At 32.1% G+C, this 26,572-nt stretch overlaps 2 protein-coding genes and 1 long non-coding RNA gene across 10 annotated transcripts; 1 reads left to right on the forward strand and 2 right to left on the reverse strand.

Moving 5' to 3' along the window:
- The first annotated feature begins 4,137 nt into the window (after nt 1–4,137).
- LOC131003496 (uncharacterized) lies at nt 4,138–8,813 on the forward strand. Of its 2 annotated transcripts, none has more exons than XM_057929987.1 (3): nt 4,138–4,519; nt 5,626–5,697; nt 6,477–8,813. In XM_057929987.1, the coding sequence occupies exons 1-3, from the start codon at nt 4,510–4,512 to the stop codon at nt 8,600–8,602; spliced, it is 2,208 nt and encodes a 735-aa protein (XP_057785970.1). In that variant the 5' UTR covers nt 4,138–4,509; the 3' UTR covers nt 8,603–8,813. The 2 variants fall into 2 exon arrangements, with proteins under 2 accessions (XP_057785970.1, XP_057785971.1); XM_057929988.1 differs by lacking the exon at nt 4,138–4,519 and adding an exon at nt 4,631–4,797.
- A 6,774-nt stretch (nt 8,814–15,587) lies between these two features.
- On the reverse strand, nt 15,588–18,751 carry LOC131003497 (uncharacterized). Of its 7 annotated transcripts, none has more exons than XR_009094698.1 (6): nt 18,347–18,738; nt 18,149–18,167; nt 17,984–18,040; nt 17,069–17,751; nt 16,194–16,300; nt 15,588–15,938 (listed from the first exon to the last, which is right to left on the reverse strand). It is a non-coding gene; the product is annotated as an uncharacterized LOC131003497 (long non-coding RNA). The 7 variants fall into 7 exon arrangements; XR_009094694.1 differs by lacking the exon at nt 18,149–18,167 and having other exon boundaries at nt 17,069–17,439; nt 17,665–17,751; nt 17,984–18,025; nt 18,347–18,732; XR_009094699.1 differs by lacking the exon at nt 18,149–18,167 and having other exon boundaries at nt 17,069–17,570; nt 17,665–17,751; nt 17,984–18,025; nt 18,347–18,732.
- A 2,109-nt stretch (nt 18,752–20,860) lies between these two features.
- LOC131003498 (MYB-like transcription factor 4) lies at nt 20,861–21,991 on the reverse strand. Its single transcript, XM_057929989.1, has 3 exons — nt 21,726–21,991; nt 21,528–21,657; nt 20,861–21,386 (listed from the first exon to the last, which is right to left on the reverse strand). Exons 1-3 carry the CDS (start codon nt 21,856–21,858, stop codon nt 21,095–21,097), a joined length of 555 nt encoding a protein of 184 aa, XP_057785972.1. The 5' UTR covers nt 21,859–21,991; the 3' UTR covers nt 20,861–21,094.
- Nucleotides 21,992–26,572: the final 4,581 nt, after the last annotated feature.

A 26,572-nucleotide genomic window follows, 5' to 3' on the forward strand; every position in this document is an offset into this window, starting at 1 on the left:
AAATAAGCCACAAACTAGAACACACTTACATGTATTGTATGCTCTTGATAAGGCTACGAAAATACTCTTAAAAATCAGTAGAGTAGAACCAAAATCAGCAGCAAAAACGAAATCTCTTCATCACCAAATATATAGCCAAACCCTAGAAGAAGTTTGGGCTCTTGGCGGTTTGGGCTCTTGGCGGCTCATCGAAGGGATTACTTGAGGCAGCACTAAATAGGGTTCATAAAAGCCCTAGGAATAAAGACTCCTTAGCAAACTTGAAGGCCCAAGCCTATCTCAAACTAAAAACCCGTAGAGAGAGAAAAACTGCCAGACAAGAGACTGAAGAAGCAACCCAACAAGAGACATTCTGAGAAACTCCAGAAGATATTTCTTTACTCTACATAATGACAACAAAACTTAGAGTATATAAATACTCTAACATATATATATATATATATATATATATATATATATATATATATATATATATAGGAATGGGATCATATAGATCCCAATGCTTATAATAGATCCCTAGATCCAAATCTTGACCACACATTTATGACATGTGGCGCATCAAGATGGTGACACGTGGCAAGGATTCCAAGGCAAAATCTGGAGGGGTAAAATTGGAATGTAATTTTCGGATTTAATAATTAAAAAAATATATTTTTTTTAGATTTTCTCAAAATAGATATATTTTAGATGCATATAGTTTCACACAAAGATGCATAAAGTTTTCACATGAAATGCATAACTTTGAACAGAAAAATGCATTTAATTTTTCGAATTTTGGTATTTTCACCACCCCACCCCATACCGCCCCCCAATCCAGCCCACACCACCCCCCAACCCTCCCCATTACCACCCCCCAAAAATAGGCATGTTTCACATGCATATAAAATCAAACAAAATGCATAAAGTTTTCACATAAAAATGCATTAAATTATACAAAAAATGCATTTCATTTTAATAAATCTGGTAGTTTCGCCACCCCACCTCTGCCCCACCCCCACCCCACCCACCCCCCCACCCCCAAATTTTTATTTTATTTTTTTAAAAACTAATTTTCAAAAAAAAAAAAATTGGGGGTGGGTGGGTGGGGGGGTGGGTGGGTGGTCAGAAAATCAGTTTTTGAGAAAATAAAAAAATAAAAAAAAAATTTTGGTGGGGGGGGGTGGGTGGGTGGGGGTGGGGGTAGGGGTGGATCAGTGATCAGAAAATTAGTTTTTAAAAAAATAAAAATAATTTTTTTTGGGGGGGGTGAGGGGTGGGGGGTAGGGGGTGGGTGGGGGTGGATTTCTGGGGTGGGGTGGGGTTCAGGGGTGTGGGGGGTGGGGTGAAATCTTATGCATTTTTATATGAAACTTTATGCATTTTTATATGAAAGTTTATGCATTCTCGTATGAAACTTTATGCATCTAAAATATACCTATTTTGAGAAAATCTATTTTTTTTTTTTTAATTTCGAAAATTACATTCCAATTTTACCCCTCTCCAGATTTTGCCTTCAAATGCCTTGCCACGTGTCACCATCTTGATGCGCCACATGTCATAAATATGTGGTCTAGATTTTGATCTACGGATCTATTATAAGCATAGGGATCCACCGGAACCCAACCCTATATATATATATATAGTTCTCAATAGTTTCGAGCTTGGACCAATCAACTACATCAAAAACCAAACTTGTTAAGAAATTGAAATTGAATTGGACTAACCACTTCCACTAATAAAAGTGGGCATCTTCTTCCACTAATAATATACTCACTTAAAATTTGTTAAAACTCGTGTCACCAATAATTATGTAACTTAAGATATAAGGAGTATTTTAAAATTATATTAAAATATAATAAACTAATATTGAAGATTAAAAACATTGAAAAGTATATAACAAACTGAAAAATGGGATACGACATCTATTACAAGAATCCCATGTGATCAACCATGAACTCTCAAACCAATACAAGAAATGGAAACTTTAGGCTACAAAATTCATGATTAATTATAATCCTAGGAACTAAGGAACCCATTGGCTTGGGAAAGTAATTCGATGTTTCGTTTTTGTTATATTGCTTTTAAATATCTTATATACAAAAATATGATGATTATGTTTCATAATGAGATTGTCAGCATATTGGAGCTGTAAAAATCATTATTAATTCAAAATAGATTCTTTAGTTAATATTTTTGCAGATGTGATGCTTTTTTTATTTCGGAAACTGAATAATTTTTCTTTTCATTTTTTCACTTCAAATCTAGAGTTATTACATTAATCAGAAAGTTTAGTTACACATGCATTCACTACTTTAGTTTCGCGATCTCATTGCATCATTATTATTTTTATTGTGTTAAAAGTAGTCCGATTATTTTAATTATTACTCACTTCGTCTATTGTTTTCATTTTTTTCATTTTGGTGCGTCCACGATATCATTTCCACTTTCATTTATAATAATAGGGTCTACAAAAATTTTATACACAATAATAATGAGACGCAAATTCCATTTATAATAATATCCACTACTATCAATTACTATCCACACTTTCTTAAAATATGTGTCGTTCACAACTTGGAAAAACGATATCGTAATATTAAATCAAAACACTAAAATTAATACAAAAACAATAATTGTGCTTGTAATTTGACAAAATTAAAGGTTTTGCAAAATAATTTTTTTTAAAAAAATAAATTAATAATATTAAATAAAAAATTTAGAAACTACGCGCCACAGAAAATTCGAACCAAAAACTTTTAGACTTAAATATTTATTCCTTAGCGTTTTTGGCCAACTCACACCCAAAATATTGTTACGAGAATTGTTATGACTGGGTTTAATTTGTTGACTTTCGAAAAATATCTAAAATAAATTTTGTTTTGTTTGTAATTAAAGGGGCCTTAATCAATGTGTATTGTAGGCGCGTGGAAGAAGGATGACATGGGCAGCATTCACTTTAAGTGGGACCAACTGTTAAGGTTGAGCCATGGCAGTTGGCTGTTGCTTCCTACTTAATCTTTTTTAAGGGCCCATTTACCCTTTTTGTGCTCGTGATCTCTACATATGTAGCCTTTGCACTTCCATCCTTCATCTCCTTCCAATTTCTGTTCAAGTCCATCACAACTTCATCACTAGCGAGGTTTCCTCTCTCATTCAATTCATTATATACTACTTCATTTACGTCATTATTAGTGGCATGTATTCTATTTTAAGTTATTTCGTTAAAAGTGACTTATTTTATAAGTGACAAAAATTAATCCTTGAAAAGATATTGATGGAATTTAATACTTTAAATTAATTTATGTATTTTTCTTAATTTTCGTATTCAAAATATTTGAACCATTAATAATGAAACGTAGGGATTACTATTTTTCTTTTGAGTCAATTGTCTAGTAATATATGAAATGACCTATATATATTGTATCATTGCATTATGGAAACCACTCTAATTTACTAGTCTATAAGTGAAATATCTACGGAGATTAGAAATATCGTGTTGTTTTTAATTATACACTATTTTGTTCTTAGTTGTCCTTTTGAATTTATTTTATGTTTACAATATTAATTAGTAATAAGAATCTATATGAAATCCTTATTAAAGTCAAAGTTTGAGTTGTTACTTGATTGTACATATAATGATAGGATGATAGAAATAAGAGCCCATGACTTGTTTATTATGTGTTTGGTGTAGCTAAATTATTTTGTTGTTAGTTTTGAAAAACAAAGTTGGGAATATATTAGAAAATCATTTACAACAAATAACCGATATTATTGATGCAAAAAGAAAATTAATATTTTTGGATAAATTAGATCGGCTTCATAATGTGCATTCTACTAAATAAAAATTGAAGTACTTCAAATATTTCAAAAATTGAAGACATTTTTAATCAGTTCTAGTTTTTTTTATTCAATACACACCAAAAAAATAACGACAGCAACCAAAATGTCTTTCTCCAAAATTGGAGGGCAATTGTTTAAAATTTAAGAAATGTGAAGGGAATTGTAGGAGAGTTGAGAAAGTTGGGGGTTGGGAACATACTTGAATTATCCAAACAAGATTGCCCATAATGCAAGAATTCATTGATCCACTCTGGCCAAAATATTCTATATTAGCAGAAATAGTTAAATAGTAGTAGTATAAAATAATAATGGTGAGAGAACAGAAAGCAGACAAAAGAAGAAGAAGCATGAGAACAAAGAGCAAAACAACAGCCACATACATTAGAATAATGGCATAGAAACTTGTGGGAGGCACCATCAACATCATCATTCAAAACCCCCCCCCCCCCCCCCCCCCCCCATTTCGTTTTCTGAATCACCTCCCATCACATTTTGCATTCATTTCCATTACCCAAGCTTCTACCTTTTTTTACTCTCTCTCTCTCTCTACATTCTTGTGCCTTGTTATCTGGTCCTCATTATGTCTTGGCATTATGTGGGAAGTCGTTGAGTTTCAAGAATATTTGCCAGCCAAGATTCGTCACAGATTTGGAAGTTGAGATTGGAATTTTCTGTTGAGCGGCTGTCAATATGAGACTCGGTGAGTTCAAAACCTCTAACTCGCTCGCATTTTGCTTGTTAAGTTTGCTGGGTGCTATTTTCCTGCGTTATAAATTGTATGCTTTGTGCTTCCGAAACTGAAAGTAATGGAGATGGGTTATTAGCTATTATTAAAAGAAAATAGTAATAGTAGGGGAAAAGAGGAAGAGAGAAGCAAGAATCGAAGAAGGGCAGATGAGGAAAGGGTGGAGTTTACTTCAAAGACAAAATCTTGACTTCTGGGCTTCGTTGAGAATACTTGTACTTTCTTTTCTCAAGGTTGTACATTGGATGCTGGGAGCACTGAAGAAATGAATCATTTTTTGCCCTTGCCCATGCCCATGATTCTAATTCCTAATTATACGTAGTTAAAAGGAGGTGGATACAAATGTGGTATAGCTTAGGTCAACATATTTCATTTATTTATTCTTTAGGATTTGACTCTTTGATGCGTTAATTGCCATTGTTTATAATGTCATTCATTTATGACAGGTGAAGCTACTGCTATTCAATTTCTTGTATGTGGTTAGGAGGGGAAGTGAGAAAGAGAACTTAGCTGTAATTTGATATCTCTTGGGGATCTTATTTCACTAAGCCACTTAGATGTAAATTAATTTTGGTTTATGTTTGAACTTCACTTGTGTCAATGTGTTCTGTTAAGCATTCCTTTTTCAACATAATTATTGTGTATAGTTTGAAATTGCGATTTGGTGGTTCAATAGAAATGCCTGAATTCTAGTGCTAGTGCTCCTTGAAGTAACTCTTCAAGAAATGCCTATAAATTACTGACCAAATTCATTGCTGTAGCTGCTTCTGTCTCCTTTCACTACGGAAGTTGCATTGGCTTGTAAAAAATTTTATCCTAATTTGGTTTTGATCATCTCTCTCTTTGTGTTGCTGTGAAACCTGAAGTCTTGATTATCAATTCGCTAAATGTCTTGCCCTTGTTCTGTTATACTACCAAAATAAACGAGAGTGCTTCTTCTATTTCTGTTTATCACCCTCTTTTTATCCTACTGTTTAGCTCTTAAGTCTACACTTTGTTTAAGTCGATTTATTTGTTGATACTATTCTTTTTCTTTCTCTAACCTTCATTTATACGTTCAGGTATGCAGAAAAATGATTCTGACTCGTCCCCTGGCCCAAGTTTGGAGGGAAGCTTCAGAAAATCTGCATCTGGTATGTATACTTCAAAGTATCTTCTAATTTTGGTTTATCTTCATCAGAAAATGAAAATACAATTTTCTCGACATCTGAATAATGGCAATGTATAGTGAACATGACTTGCTGAATTTGATGCGAGGACTTCTGTTGAGGAAAATGTCTATCCAAGCATTAAAAAAATTCAAACAGTATCATTACACTAGGGCATATTATTGTTCCTGTTATTACTTAGTTGAGTCTTGGATATCATATTTTTCGAGCTTGCACACTGTTTTGTGTGCCCACTAAATGATGCAATAACTGGAGAAATCATAAAAGAACCAAATCTGTCAACAAAATCCTTCAAAGCTATCCCATGATTGTTATAGGTTGAGTATGCAATTCACATTATCTATTCCAACTTGGTGACATCTGCAAGCCAATCATATATTTCACTTGTTCCATCAATTGGCTAACATTGTTTATAAAGTGCTTACAAGATCTATAAAAAAAGAAAGAATAAAATGGCAATACCAGACAAAGTTAATGTGTTATCTTACTTTAAAATCTAGATGGTCAACAAAAAGTGATGAAATATTACCTTGTATTCAGAATTTCACTTAAATAATTTAGCAGAAAAAGTGGATGTTGATTAATATTTATCTCTACAGAAACCTGCGCTGGCACTTAAAGCTGGTTATACCTTTCTTAACTGTGAACATTCTGTTTCCGTTGTTTTGTCCTTTGATATCTTGTGATTCTTTCTCTCCTTAGTAAAATAAACTAACAAATAAGTGAAATCTCCATGACCACAGTGGCTTCTGTTCGCACAACATCCAGCAATTCAAGCAAATTCCTTCCAACTTCAAGAAGGGTGTATAAGGTCCTCAAGGAGTATTCGATGAAGCTGGTTGACTTCAATGTATTTGCCGAGCATCTTGAGGATTGGGTGGGGAAGAATTTGTTCAGTAAAACCACTGATGGCGAACAGAATTTTAGCTCTCCCTTCTTGATTGATGACCTGCGAACCTTTGACTTTGCTCTGGAGGGAGTTCTGTTTCAACAGCTACTACGCATGCCTTACCCACCGTATGCCTCTGACAATCTTAAAGAAGATGAGCTTCTGGCTCTGGAAGATTTTCTACATACTGCCGCTGAAGGGCTGTGGCGTGCATTTTGGCATAAGAATAAACCATTGCCATATTTTGTGTCCTTTCCTCGTTATCCAGGATCCAAATTTTACACTGTTGACAAGGCTATATCGAGAGGAAGACTTGGAGGGCTTTGTGGTGCGGCTTTGATGTCGAAAAATAAAGGTAGCCTACATGCTCGTTGGGATGATGTGGTAAAGTTTGTCTTGTTCAAACAAAATCTTGTCAAAGGAGATGAATGTGGGCTTCCCCCTGAGGTTGTTTGTGAAGCTCTCTTCTATGGTATTCATATACTATTGTCGAGGAGTTTGAGTAAGTACAATAATGTCACCACAGATCATGTTTATGTATCCATTCTCGACTCTAAACTTGGAGGTGTTGTGAAACTTGGTGGTGACCTTGGAAAGTTGGAAGTTGATTTGGATAACCCTTATCAGTCGATGGCAGATTGGATCGCATGTCATGCAGAAGTGAGCATTTCTCATGTAGATCGAATATGGAACAAGCTTGGAAACGTGAACTGGGGCGACTTGGGAACCCTGCAGATACTTCTGGCGATGTTTTACTCGATCATCCAATGGAATGGTCCGCCGAGGAAGTCTATGGCGTCTCTTGCAGCAAAACATAGTCTCCGCCTTCAAAAACGAAGAATGGAGAGCCAGGTGGTTGAGAATGATAATTCTCTTGTTCCTTATCAGCACGAGAGCAGTTACAATGGAGAAATTGTGGAATTAGATAATGAAAGTAATCAAAATCCGAAGAGGAAAGGTCCGCGGTTGGACCTCAGTCAGGGCCAGATTTTGCTGTTGGAAGATCAGAACCAGGGGATAAAGAGCTTTCAGATTCAAGATTTTCTTGATGATGGGAATGGCTGTTCGTACATTGCTGTTGCCGCCGACTGTCATGCACAGCCGCTGACTCTATACGTTGGGGCCCACCCGTCCCGTTTGGAGCCGTCGTGGGAGGACATGAACCTGTGGTACCAAGTGCAGAGGCAGACTAAAGTGGTGAACATCTTCAAAGAGCAGGGTGTTTCATGCAAGCATCTGCCTGAGATCATCGCGTCGGGCCGGATCATCCACTCCGGCCCATGTGAGAAGCAGAGTCCAAAGGGGCGCTGCGACCATCCGTGGTGTGGAACACCGATGCTCGTGACGTGTCCGGTGGGAGAGGCGCTCTCGTCCATCATTGCTCACGAAGGCCCTTTCTCGGCTGAAGAAGCAACTCGCTGCTGCCGGGACTGCCTAGCGGCTCTGAGAAGTGCGAAGACTGCTAACATCCTTCACGGCGATATCCGGCCGGAGAATATCATACGGATAGTCGAGGAACACGGCTCGAGGGCGCGGAGCATGTTCGTGCTCATCTCGTGGGGCCATGCGGTCTTGGAGGACAGAGACAGCCCGGCTTTGAACTTGCAGTTCTCGTCGGCTCACGCGCTCCAGCACGGGAAGCTCTGCCCGTCATCCGACGTGGAGAGCCTTGTGTACTTGCTGTATTACGTCTGCGGTGGCTCCATGCAGCAGCAGGATTCGATAGAATCGGCGCTCAAGTGGAGGCAGAGGAGCTGGGCGAAGCGGGTGATACAGCAGCAGGTGGGGGAGGTTTCGCCTATCTTGAAGGCCTTTGCGGACTATGTCGACGGCATATGTGGGACCCCGTATGCCGTCGACTACGATGCGTGGCTCAAGCGGCTGGATAGGGCCGTGGATGGGTCGGCTGAGCGTGGGAAGATGAGACTCAAGGATGTGGCTGACTCGTCAGGAACTTCGGCTGCTGGGAGTTCTATGTGATGTTGCAAAACATTATTGGAAATTTTTTTGCATGATGAATTGGGTGGGTTAATTCATTGCTTTCTCGTACTTGCGATTCAGTTTCTCTTTATTTATTTTTTAATGTGTTGGAAATTAAGTCATTAATTTTTTAGCATGAATAGATCGCCACCACTTGATCGGACTCATGAATATTTGTGATCGAAATAGACAAATTCCTACGTGATTCTAACTTGTAAGTACATGTTAGACAGTAGTCGGATTTTAGAATTGTAATTTGTAACATGATCAAATGACACGTCATAGCTACTTATATTTTATCTGGCGGTTTAGCACCATGTTCTTATACACTACAGTATGTAGTACTTAAATTTGGATCACACATTATGTCAATGTGATGTGGCGCATTAATAACGGGGGCTTCCAAAGCCTTAAAAGACAAAATACACGCAAGGCTAAAATGAATAAAAATAATCATTCGATGGTCGCTTTGATTATGCATATAATTCAACACAAATATACGTATTGTTAAACACAAATATACAAAACATTGCACGAAAAAATATGCATTGCACTTGTCAAATACCTCTCGCCGATGTTCACTGCCTTAATTATGCATATAATTGAATACAAATAGGCAATAATGTTGCACACAAAAATGTATATAATTAACCACAAATATACATTGCCGTAGGCGACGTGGAAACATCATGCATTTTTGTGTGTGAATTTATGCATATTTGTATTTATATATATATGTATTTTGTGTTCAATTATATGAATTATATTCCTAATCAAAGCGACTATCTTGTATTTTTTTTTTGTTAATATCCAAAAATTTTATTCATATTTTATCTCTGCGTGTATTTTGACTTGAAAGACCTCTACCACGTGTCGCGTTCTTAGTGTGCCACATGAATAAAATGTGTAGTTTATAATTGATACTACATACTATTATCTAAGTTTTGGGCACTACATGATCTCTTTGCGTGGGAATATATGTTAAACTTTCATTTTACCGATTTTTTATGTGCGTACGGCCTTAGTGTATTTTTATAGACTTTGAGCTCATCTTCTATTTTATTTTTTATCTTTTATTGGTAATCCGTTTTAGGGCAGCTAGCTATAAAGGAAGTATGCATGGTAGGTGCAACTATATGAGTCTATAATGCAATAAACTCCGGTTTCCCACCCTAACTCCTAATTAAGTGCATATAATTAATATCTGGATCGAAGTTGAACACTTAAATATTTTACGAAATTAAGAGACGGTGAACTATACCATATATACTGCAATTTTCTTGAATCCTTTTTGCTTGATAGTTCTGAGTTCACATCCAAAATTCAACTCTCTTTCTCTCTCTCCAAAAGCATCTTCAACATGCAGCGCTTCTTCAAGAACGGGAAATCAGCACTTTGTATGCATGGGTTCACTTAGGGTGCCGTTCTCTTTGATAATAATAATAATAAAAAAAAAAGATTTTTACTATTTTCCACTCTTTGCACTTGTTTGTAGGATGGATACTCTTGTCCAAACAGCATGAAAAAGAATTTTGGATTCCTTCTCTTCACTCCAATTCATAATAATATGTGATAACATTTTTTCATATTTTCTACTTTAGAAAATACAAGATAAAATAAAATAAAAGTGGTGTGATCAAATTTTCTCATCTATTCATATTTTATTTTATTTTATGATAAATTTGCAATCAAAGAAAATACAACGTCAAATTTAATACTAAAATTCAGACTGTCTAATTCAAGTTGACTTTGAACTTTGGCGTTCTTTTATTTTTTCTTTAATCTATATAATATATAAAAGAGGAGTTTTTTCCCTCTATTTTTTCCCTCTCTTTTTTCTCTCTCTTCTTCCACCAAAATTTTCATTTTTTTTTACTTTTTAATATTCACCAAAATTTTCATTATTTGTATTTACTTATTTATATTTTGTAATTATTTTCTAAACGTCATCAAATTTGATCATGAAAAAATAAACAATATGTATCTTACATTTAATATAGTATACAAATCATCAAAAATGAATAAGTTATGAAAATATTAAAATATTTTATTTTCTTTCTCTTCATTAAAAATTTATAACTTTTTATTTACGTTTGTATAAAAATATTTATTATGATGAATAATATATGCATAGTGCAAATTTTCAATATCGAATAATTTTTAAATTTATTTAATAACTTTAATTATCATTACACTTTGTATAAATTGAATATTTACAGTTTTAAATTCAGGGTTTTATTGAGTAATTGGTGTGAACTATTATATTTTATTAAAATATATTTTGTATTTGTTTATATTTAATTTTTTTATTATTTAAATTTATTTATTAAAATTTATCGTTTAATTTCGATGTCGATTCGTGCATCACACGAATGAGCGTATACTAGTTACGAGAAGAAGAGCAGTTCTATTTGAATATGAGATCTCTGTTTTTTAATATAAGGGAGGTCTATGCTGTACCTGTACATGTGTGTCCCATATTGATGATATTTTAACTTTGGTGTTGAAATACATTTATTTACGCTTGAAATTTTACTAGGTAACACTACATTATGATGAAAATCTTACAGTTTGTGAAACTAAAAACCCAACTTTAAAATTAAGGTAATACTGCTTAAATACATAAACTTTCATAAATTTTTAATTTTGTACGTGAACTTAAATCGGTCTCCAAATACATGAACTTTCGTTATTTTTTATTAATTTTGCACACAATAAATGTTGATGTGTGGAAGTTATGTTGCTTAAACGAAAGTCTTTGTAAACAACGTAGTTGGACATTAGGGGGGCGTTTACTTTGGAGGATTAGCCTTGATAGATAAAAATAGTAAGGTTAATCCATTGTTTACTTTGATGGATTGCAACTTTGAGATATCCCAAGACCCTTGATTATTTCTATCATTCAAGCTAGTTTTGTTTGATTCTTATTCCATGGAAAGGGTGGGGTTGTAGATATCCTACTCTTAGGGTGCGTTCACTTTGATGGATGGGAAAATGAGAGATAACAAAAATTTCTGTCTTTAAATGTCTCATTTCTTTTTCCACATTTTACACAAAAGAGAAGTTCACCAATTTTCCTTCCTTTTCACTTCAAGGAGGGATAATATTATCCCTCCATTTTGATGTGATAATACTATCCCTCCTTGAAGTGAAAATAAGGAAGGAAAAATGATGAACTTCTCTTTTGTGTAAAATGTGGGAAAAGAAAGGAGATATTAGGCATAAATTTTTACTATCCCTTTTTTTTCTTATGATAAATTTATCCATCAAATTGAATGCACCTCTAAGAATAAAAATTCTCAATCATGCATATAATCAATCATGTTAAGTAAACGCCACTAAGTAAATTACACTTCTATATACAATTGCATGTCCCACTTTTTGTTGATCCATTAGTATATTTTTTGTGCTCGTGAGCCTCCTATAGTGTAATATTCCTAATGTTAAGTTACATCATTTAGAAAGATTTCCGTTGCATCAATGTAGACAGTTTCGAATTTCATCTCGGCATTAATTCACTGAAAATGTTCGTCTTGTACAAAATTAGAAAGAAAAAAATCGTGTATTTGGAGGTAGAATTTCAAATCCATGTATAAAATTATAAATGTGTGAAAGTTCGTGTGTTTAAACACTATTACCCCTAAAATTAATACTCTAAGGGGCCGACTGGTAAATGGTAATGAGGTGGGAATGGAATCAGATGGGATCCTCTGTCCCACAATATTGTGTGTACCACGTGTACCACTCTTCATTTCTTTGTTTTATAAATTGTTTTTTATAAAAATAAAAATTATTATTATATTATAAACTCTAATTAGTATTTATCATTGAAAAATTAAAATTTAAAAAATTATATACCCTAACTTTGAATTAATGAACCCAAATAATCTATTATTAATTCAAATAAATATAAAAAATAATTATAAACCCTAAATGGAAGAGTGAACCCTTGTTAATTATCTTTATATTATATAAAAGCATAATAAATTAAAATTGAATAAAAAATAATTTAAAAATATAAAAAAATGGAGAGTGGTACACGTGGTACACACACTATATTTTGGGACAGAAGATCCCATTTGGGAATGGAATACCCATTCCTTTATTAATTCCTAAACCCACGGTTGGTGACAAAATTCAGTTAGGAATTGCTATTACCATGTGAATTGCTAATCCCTCAAATACGGTATTAATCATTCTCTTCTCTCCTATAGTATTATGTAATCCTAATTATAAGGAATGGATTTTATTTTATTTTTTGACAAAAATATCTTTATTTATTTATTGTTAATTATGACAAATTAAATCTCAAACAAACCTAGAATTTCACATCTCATATATAATCTACACGTCTTTGTTCTTCTTCTCGTCTATCTATGTGGTATTGGACTAGTGTGTAACCCGTCGAAATTCGACGGGAAACCACTTTACATCGTAATTAATTAATTATTATTGTTTATAATCAAAGTATATGAAATGATCTTTATATAAATGATTTTTTAACTAATTTTATTTAATTAAAATAAATTGATGATACATTTCAAACTTGTAATAATCTCAACAATTTTCGTTAATTATATATTATTTTTTTGCTGAGAGCTAAAATAGATAACTTTTTATATATTTTTTAATTTGATGAAATTTCATATAAAGTTGACGTGAGGTTGGAAGTTTTAGTAAAATAAGAAGAAAAATGATTTAAATATATTTGGTATAGAATATGATGAAGGATTGATACATTGTATTTCTTGTTAATAGTATATAGGAAATATTTACTAATGTTATAGGAATAATTTTTAAAAAAATTAATAAGTAAATTTAAGATCACATCTTATATGTGAATATCATCTCATTCGAACCTTACAAGACTTTTGAGCATCATCTCTGTAGCTCGAAATATCATATTTGACTTTTGTACGTCGAACTTATAATCATCATATCATCTTAAAATTTTTATATGAGATTTGACTTATGAGCAGCATCTCATCTGCTTTTTATATGATATTTGACTGATGAGCATTTGAAAGATAAGAATTGTCTTGTGAGCAACATCTCATCTAGAGCTCGTAAGACCATAATTGACTTGTGAGCATCATCTCACGTGGAGTTTGAAAGACCATAAATGACTTATAAACATTATCTCGTCCATATTTTGATTGATCGGAGTTGAGTTTTAAGAATCACTCAATTGGAGATTTAAAGAGTGGAGTTGTGTGACATTATCTTATTAGGAGTTTAAAATGTTTACAAATTAATTTAAACTATACATACAAATTATAGATTCAAAACTTATACGCATTTTCAAAGTTTAATTTTATAGAAGGGATAAATAGTAAATAAACCGCTATCATTAACCCCCTAACATATTTATGTCCCTATCTTTTGATTTTAGTTGTCAATCCCTCAACATCTCATAAGGAGATCCTAATGGACACCTAATTTCGTTCAATATTTTTTTTTTCTTTCTATTTTTTAATTGAGTCTCACTTTACGGATATAAACTGCCAATTGAGGGATAAGATGAGTAAACTGCGCATGAGATTCCTAGTTCTTAAAGTTTCAATTGAGAGATTATATTCTTACTGGTAGCCATTATATAAGCAAAACATTTTATAATATTCCAGGATTGAATCTATGAAATAACACACATGAATCTTGAAAATATCAACTACTAAAATTGTTAGCACTCATATTAATCAAATGCACGTATAAATAAATTGATGAAATTTTTTTTGAAAATTTTCTTCTTTAAAGTAGCAAAATTCAGTGAAACCCGATGAAAAAAAAAACACTAAATGCTTGAATTGTAGAATGCCACGTAGGCAACCTTGTTTTCTTATTATATATAAGATGATTCAACTATATTGTTAGTAGCTATCAATATTTCAATAATAATTAAATAAGTTCTTTCTTGTAAATTGTATTAATCAATAATTTATAAATTGATATTAATAATGGTTTCTCTATAAATATTTAAATACAGATGATGTGTTCTTATTTTGATTAACATACGAATCAAATTAGCATTACACATTATTATTATTATTATTATTATTATTATTATTATTATTATTATTATTATTATTATTATTATTATTATTATTATTATTATAGAGTATTACACGTCATATTAAATAAATAAATATTTTTCATACACAAACATAACATAAATAAAAAGTTGTAAAATTTGAATGGAGAGAGAAAATAAAATATTTTAGATTATTTTTTTTTCATAACTTATTCGTTTTAAATTCATTTTTGATGATTTTTACATATCATATTAAATTTAAGATGCATATTGAATATTTTTTTATGAATCAAATTTGACGATATTTAAAAAAGAATTACTAAAAAAAATGAAAAAATTGATGGAAGCAGAGAGAAGTAAAAAGGATGGAAAAGATGTAGGGAAACAACTCCTTTTTAATATATTACATAGATTATTGCCCCTTGCCTAATTTCCAAATTATCTACTCTAACAACAAAATTAATCCAAACTATTATCATTATTTCGTTCTTTTGTAAAGAACAGCTTGTCATTCTTTTTGCTTGCACTAATTTTTGCTCACGAATTGAAAAATATTGGACGCAGAAAATCAATTTGAAGAGAATTAAAATTAAAATTTTTCAACACAAAAAGTGTTAAAAAAAATCAATATAATAAAAATATAAGGTATATAATAAAAGTGCTACAAGAAATTTTAGATGAAGTTATAAAGCTAGAAGCTACTTAACTTTTTAAACAAATCCAAACATGACCAGATACCATAAACATAATCATGGTTTGATTACATTTTGATGAACATAACACTGCTTAATTTTTTCAGTGAAAGAAATAACTGTCCAAGCCTAATATGCCTAATATTTCCATAGATAGATCAGATGGTCTTCCTTCTTGAAGTTTATTACTGCTGTTTTGATCAGTTATCTTATCCAGTATCCATGTAATATTTGTGCACTGCTTTTAAGTACTCTGCAATCAGAATTTGTAAAAACCACATTTTCCAATACTACGCACCATTGGATCGAGTTCAAGAACAAAATGCAAATTCTACGAACCTTCCTGGTTCTTCCAGAGCAAAGCAGCAGACACATTGAGAGGGCTCTGAGTATTGAGTTCTGCTCAATGCTCATTACAACGCGAGCATAAGAAAAACTATTACATAAATACATACAAAAGAGCTCCTAATAGTGAGACAAAAGAGCTCCTAATAGCTCATAAATACATACAAAAGAGCCAGCAGAAAAAGTGAGACAACAACGCCATCTGACCTCCTAATAGGCTCTGGATGGACAAGAGAATCGTTCTGCAATCATATGCTGAACACCACTTATCCTGCAACAACAAAATTCAAGTCATAAAAGTTGGGATGAAGCAAAAGAATCTGAAATATTTTGACATGGATGCAGAAAAGCAAATGAGAAGGTGAGAATGACAATACAAGGCTAATTACTTGAAGAATGCCCAAACAAATATTCCCAAATTGGTCGACATTTGAATGGAAGCATCAAGCATGTAGTCTCAAACGTGACTTGAGAAAGGCTAATCTAGATTCTAGTGGAAAGCACAACCAAAGTTTGTAAGACGGACCGTCATGGTTCATTTGCCGCCTTAAATTCTGCAAGTCCACGTAAATATGCTCCCCCTGTCAGGAAAGGCAGATGCTCCCAGATCTCCACCACTCATCTATGTTACTCCTATAAATCAGAGACACCATTTAAATACTGTAAAAAACAACTAACCGAGCACCACTATGTCTTATTGACATTACAGATTATTAAACATCAACTCATGAAGAAATGAGTGCAACACATCAACTCCACTGCCTTACCTCAAGTAAGGCCAATACTTTTTCATTCCAAACGATACGCAATCGAATATATTTGGGATTATATTTGTTACATAAAATATAAAGCACAGATCTAAACGATGCAATAATATCAAGGAAAAGCACAGATCTAATTCAATTACGAAATGAAAGAAAATAATATTTATACGAAACCGCGGAAAACCAAAACTAATATCAGAAAAATACAGATCAAATCCAATTACAAAATGCAAAAATAACATAGTACCATGTTTGTGAATTTCAATTCATCCTATTCCATTATATTATACTATAAGCATCCATTATATTATACTATAAGCAGGGTAATCCTTAGATGGAAGTATATGTACTATATGCGTACTCACATAATGGAAAAAATAAATCATTAACATAATTAATCGAGGCTGCAACAGCAATCTCCTTTTCTCTTTAAATTTTAGTTCTTTTTATGCGATTCCACTCAACTATCACCTCGAATTTTGCAGTTTTTTCCCCACTATATATATCAGCCAGTGTTTGTCACTCACCTCCAACAATATATATTTCTCAGCACTAATACAAAATCAAAAACACGAAACAACTTACATGAATAATGATGAAAATATCATATTAATCAACAAAATCTGAAAGAACAAACCTCAAAAATTGAGAGCCAATTAACCAAAGATGACATGGAAAACAAAAAAAAAGAATTTCGGATGGTATGCGTGGAAACCATTTCCCAAAAATTTATAGTTGAAAAGACAGGGTATAATTAACGATTGAGAAGCTTATGTTAGACTTTTTACCTTCATTGGGGGCATTAATCAATGAGAATCAAGAGGTGATTGAGGTAGAGTTCATGGAAACGATTAAGGAGAATGGAGAATCGAGAGGCAAATGACAGAGATCTTGTGAGAAGCCAGCCACCATCATAATAGAAACATTGATTTGGAGATGGTAAGGACCTGATTATTGAATTCCATTGATTATGGTGAAACGCTTTCCATTGACTGTGGTGAAACACAACTGAGATTTGAGTGAGGGGATTAGAATGGAAATGTTGAAGAAGATATTAAGGAATTTTGAGGATGAAGGAGAATCGAGGATTTTGAGAACGCTGGGATTTGAGGGCTGCTACGTAGGCTAAGTTGGTATTCCTATTATAAAGAAGATGTCCATTCAAGGTGTCCATAATAACCCCCAATCTAAAAAATAGACATACAAATTCAAATAATACATCACACAACATACCTTAAGTAGCACATCCATGCATACAAATTAGCGAGCCTTGATTGCACATATAAGAGGGGACTCCATAACTAAAAAACTTACATTTAGCTGCAAAGTAGAGAGCAGCAAAAAAATAAAAAATAAAAAAAATATGAGCATTCAATAGTACATTAGTCTCACAAGATTATATCAATATGATTGGATACAGTAGCAAAATTGACATGCAAAACTAATCAAACTCTTATCCACATCCAAAATTTTTAATGATTTAAGATAGTCTTGATTTGCACCATGAGACAATAGAAACGTCACAGCTTCGGTATTCCTAAAAGATACTTACAATTTGTAAAGTGGTTTCCTCCACATAATCTGCATTTATTCTCTGCAAGAAATAAAGCTTGAGCAAGAACAAAAGAGAAGCTCAAAGAAATAGCTTGAGGATGATAAAATTGTCTCTAAGACAATTCGTCCAACACATGGAGGGCAACATATAGACACAACTCACCATCAATTCAACGCAATTGCTGTAAAAAAAAAATTATATTCTTTAACTTATTTGCATTTGCAACTATAATAAACATAATTCTTAATTTTATTCATAGTAAACAATTGTTGGTGCGTAAATTGATTATTCTAAATTGACAAAACAGATCGATTAAGTAGAGAAAAAAAAATACGATTATTAAAAAAATAAGATGCATACCTGCTGGAATGTACTGAGGGTGTCTGTGAGGGAGCGGGGGGGTGGGGAGTCGGAGGAGACGGCTGAGTAATAGCCACGCCGGTCAATATCGCCGCACACCCGAATTTCCTACCCTAGCTCTACCAGGGATAGGTGATATACTGATAGTCACGCGGGTTAATATCATTAACAGTGATGAGAATGGAAGTGTGGACTGATTATAGGCTTCTAATTGGAGCTGATTTGGCGCTGATTATTGACGAAATTGATTAGCGATAAAGACTGATTAGCGAATGAGAATGGAAAACTGAAAGGGAGAAAGGAGAATTCAGAATGGTAGAAAAGATGGATTTTGAGGGTTACGCTTTCCTCAGTAGAATTCAAGGAGAATAAAATAGAGATCATTGAGAGCGTAGGATAGAGAATTGATGTGGGCTCTCAAAAATGTATTCCACTATATAATTGATAGATATGTAAAATAATTTCTATACAATGAATTTAATTTTTGCTTCATGTATAGTGGCAACCATGCTCATTATATGTTGGTTTAAGAAAAAATATATATATAAAAATGGAGTGGGAGAGAGATCATCTTCCAAATTAGTTAAACGCAGCTGCTGCCATTAGAATCGAGCTCACGTTTGTTTTGCTGAAGGCAGTGCTGGTATTTTTTGGAGATCTTTCCAGCCAGAATTTTTATAAGGATTTTAAATCACTCATAGCTTATTTTGTTGTTGATGTTTTCTTGTTCTTCATTAGTTCAAGTTTTTGAAAAATGTCGACAGAAAGGAAAGTGTAATTTGAATTTTTGAAAAAAAATATATATATATTTCATTATCATTACCAGCCATAAGAATGGAATCAATTAAGGATTTGTCATTCCATTCCTTATACATACCAGCCATAGAAATTTTATTACTTAATTCATTCCATTCCTATTCTGATTCCATAACTAAAGTCATTCCATTTCATTTTTATTTCATTCCTGCATACCAGCCGTAGGAATGAAATTAGATGGGAATGAAATGAATTTTGGAATGGAATCACAATGGGAATGGAATGGAATGAAATGAAATGAAATATAGGATTCTCATGGTTGGTATTTACAAGAAATGAATGGATAGGAATGAAATAAAATTAACACAATAATAATAATAATAATAATAATAATAATAATAATAATAATAATAATAATAATAATAATAATAATAATAATAATAATAATAATAATAATATCATCATTATTTTATAATTATTATTATTATTATTAAAATTATTTTATTTTTTTACAATTATTATTTAATTAAAAATAAACAAACTTTTAGTTTTGAGTAATCTGACAATAATAATAATAATAATAATAATAATAATAATAATAATAATAATTATTATTATTATTATTATTATTATTATTATTATTATTAATATCATTATTTTATAATTATTAATTATTATTTGTTACATTTTCTTATTATTATTATTAAAATTATTTTGACGATGAAGCGCAGTTTGTTGGTAAGACGCTTCCCCTCCAACCAATAGGTCGGGGGTTCGAGTCACCCTAGGAGCTAGAGTGTGAGTGGATTTTTTCCTTTCTTTGGTTGTAACAATTTAAAAAAAAAATTATTAAAATTATTTTATTTTTTTACAATTATTATTTAATTAAAAATGAACAAACTTTTAGTTTTGAGTAATCTCACAATAATAATAATAATAATAATAATAATAATAATAATAATTATTATTATTATTATTATTATTATTATTATTATTAATAAAATTATTTTATTTTTTACAATTGTTATTATTATTATTATTAGTATTATATTAATAAAATTATTTTATTTTACTATTATTATTATTATTATTATTTATTTATTTAAAAATAAATAAGCTTTTATTTTTGAGTAATATCATATCCGTGGGAATATCCAATACCATGGGGAGGAGAGGAATGGCTAATCCCATATACATGGGAATTGACATTCCATCGGGAATGACGATTCTCATCACAAAGATCGTTCCAACCATAGGATTGAGAATGGACGCAGGAATTACCATTCCATTCCCATTTCATTCCTGCATACCAATCATGCCCTAAAGGTCAAAGAAACACTGTTCATTCAAGAACGCAAACTCTTTACAATAAAAGTTCAAAATTAATCAAACATTGTAAATTTTCAATTCCTGAAAGCCCCAAATAGGAAAATATAATTAGACTAATAAACGAAATCAATATATGTTATGCATATAACTAGTAAAGATAAAATTTGAAGCCCTAAAAAAAATTGAAACAACGCGTGAACTCCCCTAAATACTTTACGAATTCGAAAATGGGATGATTTTAATTTGAAAGTAGAAGAAAATAGTGAAAATTTAATATGAAACTGAAATTTAACTACAACCAACTCAATCTAATAAATGAGTGAAGAGAAGTGATTGTTGATGAGTTAGTAGATTACACAAAGGCCGAAAAGTTCCACATTTAAAACCCTGGCTTCTTGGTAGTTGGTAACATTATTTACCTCCACCATCTTCAAGAAAAATAACATCATCTGAAATCACTAAAAAATGAAGTAACAAGTTACTCCTCATGGGTCCATACAAATACCTGCACATCTATACGTACACTCATACATGTATATAGATGCAGAGTTACACATTGACAACCACTAATTAAGCGCAGATTGAGTAGCAGTTGGATTAATTAATGATGATTGATCGGCGCCAACACCCCATCCCATACCAAAAAACTGTGTCTGCTTCAATTCAGTAGAGATGAGGAGGTCTGATGGAAAGATCCAAGTTGATTTGTTCATCACACAAAACATGAGCACGATCCGCAGCTGCAATAACTTTGAAACCGACGTCGTTTCTCATCATCATGGCATCGTCTGTGTGCATGGACACAATTCTAGGGTTTTGGTTGTGGGGATTGAGGAGCCTGTGGGTTTGGGGGTCGATGCCGCGGCTCATGAGTTTTCGTTTGATATGAGTGTTCCAATAGTTCTTGATCTCGTTGTCCGTTCTTCCGGGTAAGCGGGCAGCAATAAGAGACCATCTGCAAATTAAATTTAATTAAGATATGATTAGGAATAATAGAAGCACAGTTTCTGCATCGTCTTAATGAAAGAATAAAGTACAAGGAAACATAAGCTACCTATTATTATATCTGTACTAAGAGAGAGAGAGAGGGGCGTACTTGTTGCCGAGCAAACTGTGAAGGCTGATGATGAGCTCGTCTTCTTCCTCGGTGAAATTTCCTCTCTTGAGATCAGGCCTGAGGTAGTTTATCCATCGAAGCCTGCAGCTTTTGCCGCATCTCAACAAACCTGTATAGTAGCAGGAGATGAGATTAAGTATGATGAGATGAGATGAGGTAAAGATGATGATGATTGACCAGCTGCTTTGGGAAGGGATCTCCAGCAGCCTTCACCGTGGAGTTTGATATGCTTGATGAGGCGCTCATCTTCTTCTTTGGTCCAAGCCCCTTTGTTGGTGTGCTCCTTCTCACAGCAAGGGGATCGACCCATGTCTATGTCCACGCACTGAGTGAGAGAGAGAGAGAGAGAGTGAAGGAGGGAATATAAATGAATGAGGCGAGGTGAGAAGGGACAAAGTGTTGTTTGACCAAGTTGGTGTGTGTGTACGTGAGTGGTTGGGAATGCATTTAAGTTAGTGCTTCATTTTTTGGTAGGTACCTCTGCTTTTCATTTTTTTTATTTCCCACTTTCACTCTTCTTCTGCTTCCTCTTTCCATCCAAATCTTTCTACGTACATTCCCAACCCCACTTCTTCCATTCCCCCCATAAATCTGTACAGTTAGTAATAAAATTTTCAAAAACTTAATTTATTTGAAAACGATTTAACTATTTTAATGTAGTTTTAATTATATAGTTTTTTATTTTTAATAAAAGTAATAAAAATGAATCGAGTTTTTTTTCTATTTTAAAAATAAATAAACGGGTTTTTTCCTATGTGACTAGTTTATGGCTAGTCATAATGTGGCTGTATATATAACATCAATCTTAGCCCCTTGTCCAAACATCTTGTTTTCGCGCACTTTTTGTTTTTTTTGTTTTTTATGTTGTAAAAACCCGCGGGCGCTATTTTTAATGCGCTTTGAATAAATTTTCGTAGATATGCTCTTATACAATAGTGTATGCAAATCACATAAAAAAGGTAACATAGGCTTTAACTAAACTACTATTGTTTATAAATTTTATAGTTTAAGTTTTTCAATCTTTAGATAAATTAATTATTATTTGAGTTTTGTAATTAGAAGGCGATAAAAAGAACAAGTCGTGCCCAATTTTACTTTAAAATAAATTAACTTCGTAATGTAAACTTTGATTATTTAGTTTAATTGAGTTTAAAAAAAAAGTTTGTGGTTTAATAAAAATAACCGTTCGTAAATGTTTGATCGTCTTCCATTGTCTTCACTTCAAATGTTTATTTGTTTTTCAAATATCGTACAATTTACCACATTTTCCACACGTGCTAGCCATGCATGCAAAATCAAATAAATAATTTGATTGTTGAATTTAGAGGACTGCATGTAAATGATTAAGATGTGAGTCAAAAAGAATGAGTTGAAGGTTAGGAGGCAAGTAAACTTTTTAGATAGCTATAGGGGCCACTGATATGGTTTAAACATTAAAGCCTAGTCCAAGGAAACAGATACGCATTCAAGTATTATACCTTAATTATAATTATTTGCGAGTTTTGAACACTTTATTAAATGAAAAACATATACTCCTGTAATGTAAGATTAATTTATCTTGAAGAAGAACTACATTTCACAATCCGAACACATACAACTAACAAGTAATTACATAGGAATCGAATCAATCCCGACGGTAAATCTATAGATTAATTAATAAATAGTTTGTCGTCAAAGACATATATTTACCCATTTACATCTTGACATTCAAAGTCAACAATTTAATCAAATCACAATATTTGAGTACATGTATCTATATATATATATATATATATATATATATATATATATATATATAAAAGCACAATCACTTTTAAAAATAGTAACAGTATATTTTTTCGTCAAAAATCATCATAATATTTTTGAAAATAATTTTTTGTTTCTAATTTTTTTTATTCATTTCGTCTACTCTAAATAATAATAATAATAATAATAATAATAATAATAATAATAATAATAATATTAATAATAATATTAATAATCTATGTTAATATAAATATTATATAAATTTCATACAAAAACATAATAAAAATTTAATAAATCTAAATCATATTTGAAATTCTATTTTTAAGATATATATATATATATATATATATATATATATATAGGGAGAGGTTCAAATAAGAACCACTAAATAAAATTAGAACAGAGAACCATTTTAAACCATTCGATCATCAAGATCTCCGGTGGATGCATCATCTTGGTGGATGAATGCAGATCCTGGGTTCGAATCCTGAAGGGAGCAAAAAATTTATTATTTTCGGATGCATTAAATTTAATAGCGAATGCATTAATTTATATAGTAGATGCATTGATTTTAATGGTTCTTATGTTCTCACGATAAGTGTGGTTCTCACTATAACCGCACCCTATATATATATATATATATATGTATGTATATATATATATGTATGTATATATAGGGAGAGGTTCAAGAAAGAACCATAAATAAAAGAAGACCGGAGAACCATTTTCAGCCATTCGATCATCAAGATCTACGGTGGATGCATCATCTTGTTGGATGAATGCAGATCCTGGGTTCGAATCCTGAAGGGAGCATTTTTTTTAAATTTTTTTAGTGCATTAATTTTAACAGCGAATGCATTAATTTTTACAGTGGATGCATTAGATTTGATGGTTCTCCCGTTCTCACAAATAATGTAGTTCTCTCTAGAACCACACCCTATATATATAAATATATATATATATATATATAAAATTATTTATTTATCTACAAATTTATATTTTAAGCTAAAGAGTTCTAAAATGAACAAATATATATAAGTTTAATAGATGCATTAAACTGTTATAATAAAAAATATAAATATAAATATAAATATAAATATAAATATAATATATAATAAAAATATAAAAACATAATAAAATAAACAAATTTTAAAATGTTATGATCCTTGATCATGACAAATTTTAAAATTTCATCTTTGCTAGGTTCTATTTGTTATTATTTTATCAAAATACAAATTTTAAAATTAAACTATATATTCATTAAATATAAAAGTATATATAGATATAATATATTAACACTCGCGCCAACATATTTATGATTATTAAAGTGTTTGTTAACCAATTTATACCTAAAAAAAGTGTTGTTAACCACTTTTTATTAAACTTTTACCATTCCCACATATTTTTAAGTGGGATTTCTTCTATTTAAAGGCTAAGAAAATCATGAATTTATTCAAATTTGAATTTCGAGAAATTAATTTATGAAAAAAAAAATATTTATCCAATAGATTATAAGAAGTTACAAAAAAAAAAAAAAAAAACATCAGATATTAATTTGGTAGAAAGCACAGGACAAAATTAAAACATATAATTTACAGACTAAGAAATTTACGTCTGTTAATGGTTAAAGATTACAAGGAAATGACAAAACTAAAATTCATCAACGTTTTGCATGTATTTATTAGAGCAAATGCAGCGCGCCTCCTAAGACTCGGGTCGTCGGCGCCACACTCGTGCTGAAGACACCACCTGATTCGACGTCGGGTCTCTACTAAGGCACGGGTCGATGGCTGTTTTTGGGGGATCCGTGCGCTAAGCGATTAAATAAAAAAAAAAATTCAAAATCTTGCAGCCGAGTCTGAGAACGGCAAGTTGTAGTCGAGGAAGATGGAGATATGCAACCACTCACGCCCTTCACTCTAATTTTGTGGAGAAGACGAATTCTGAATTTGGTTTGGGGCGGTGAGGGTGGGGGCGCCTGGGGGTAGGAATGTCAATCGGACCAGTCCACCGGGTTTTCGGGCTAGCCCTATCGGGTTCTGGGTTAATCGGGTGCGGGCTAATCGGGCTGGAGATTTTTTCGGGTTGTAAATCTTCAACTCTAACCCTAAACGTTCGGGTTTCGGGCTATCCCATCGGGCTAATCAAGTTAAAGGCGTAAAAATAAAATTATCATTTGTATTTTACTATTCTTAATGATCTAATGTATAATGTATAAAATATACATAGATATTAAAGATATAAATTATATAGCAAAACATGAAATGCAAAAAATATAATATATTCAAGATTACATAACATATAAAATAAGTTTTTTTGAGACTATATAAAATAAGTTAATAATAATAAAATGTTCAACTTTGTTAAAAAAATAAAAATAAAATATTCAACAATAGTTTGAAATTAAACAAAAAAAAAGCATCTCAAGAAAAATCTCAAACCTTAAAAGCCTAAACTCTAATGTATTTTAAAATTCAATTTAAAAAAAAATCAGTAGCCCAACGGGCTGGCCCGCTTCAACCCGCCAGCCCAAACGGGCTAGCCCGATTTATAATCGGGTTGCGATTTTTCAATCCCAACCCTCTAATTTTGTCGAGTTATTCGGGTCGGCCCACGGGTTTCGGGCTGGATTGACATCCCTACCTGGGGGTATTTGGTGGGTTTGGGTATTGTTTTAATTATTTATATTTTTTTAATCATAATTTTTTATTTGTTTTAAAATTCTAAATTTTTATTACTATAATTTTAATTTTTATTATATAATTTTTATTTTTATTATAATGTTTGAATTTTTAACTATGTATTTTTTTTAATTATTGTAATGTTGAATTTTAATTTTAATGAAAATTTGGAATTTTAAAATAAAGTGTAGAATTTGAGATTTTGTGGAAATGAAGATTTAAGACACAAGTTAAGTCACAAGGGCTGTGGAGAGTTGCGTCTTAAGTGGAGACTACCACCTAAGACACGACCCAAGACACCAGGGTTGTGAATGCTCTTAGATAAAAAAAATAAAAAACTGTACCTATTTTCGTGGCGCTATAATTGTAGAGTATCGTTGGCTAAATTTTGAAAGAACTCCAAAATTTGCAATTGGGACAAAATTCCCATGCACTTATTGAATTATGGAGTCACGTTCTATATATCTTTTAGACGACAATTGTGTTATTTGGGAGTGTAGGAAATAGAACGACGATAATAGAAAAGATGCAGAACCGAAGCGAGAATAAATCTCTCTCCGTAAGGTAAAATTACTTCCGCTCTGTGCTTGCGGATCT

The sequence above is a fragment of the Salvia miltiorrhiza genome, unplaced genomic scaffold (genome assembly GCF_028751815.1).
Source record: "Salvia miltiorrhiza cultivar Shanhuang (shh) unplaced genomic scaffold, IMPLAD_Smil_shh original_scaffold_217, whole genome shotgun sequence".
Classification (NCBI taxonomy): Eukaryota; Viridiplantae; Streptophyta; class Magnoliopsida; order Lamiales; family Lamiaceae; genus Salvia; species Salvia miltiorrhiza.

Coding starts and splice junctions, on each gene's coding strand:
- LOC131003496 (XM_057929987.1), top strand. Junction 5,698..6,476: donor CTTCAGAAAATCTGCATCTG/GTATGTATACTT, acceptor CCATGACCACAG/TGGCTTCTGTTCGCACAACA.
- LOC131003498 (XM_057929989.1), bottom strand. CDS start 21,858: ATGGGTCGATCCCCTTGCTGTGAGAAGGAGCACACCAACAAAGGGGCT. Junction 21,658..21,725: donor ATCCCTTCCCAAAGCAGCTG/GTCAATCATCAT, acceptor GCTACTATACAG/GTTTGTTGAGATGCGGCAAA. Junction 21,387..21,527: donor CACAGTTTGCTCGGCAACAA/GTACGCCCCTCT, acceptor TTTAATTTGCAG/ATGGTCTCTTATTGCTGCCC.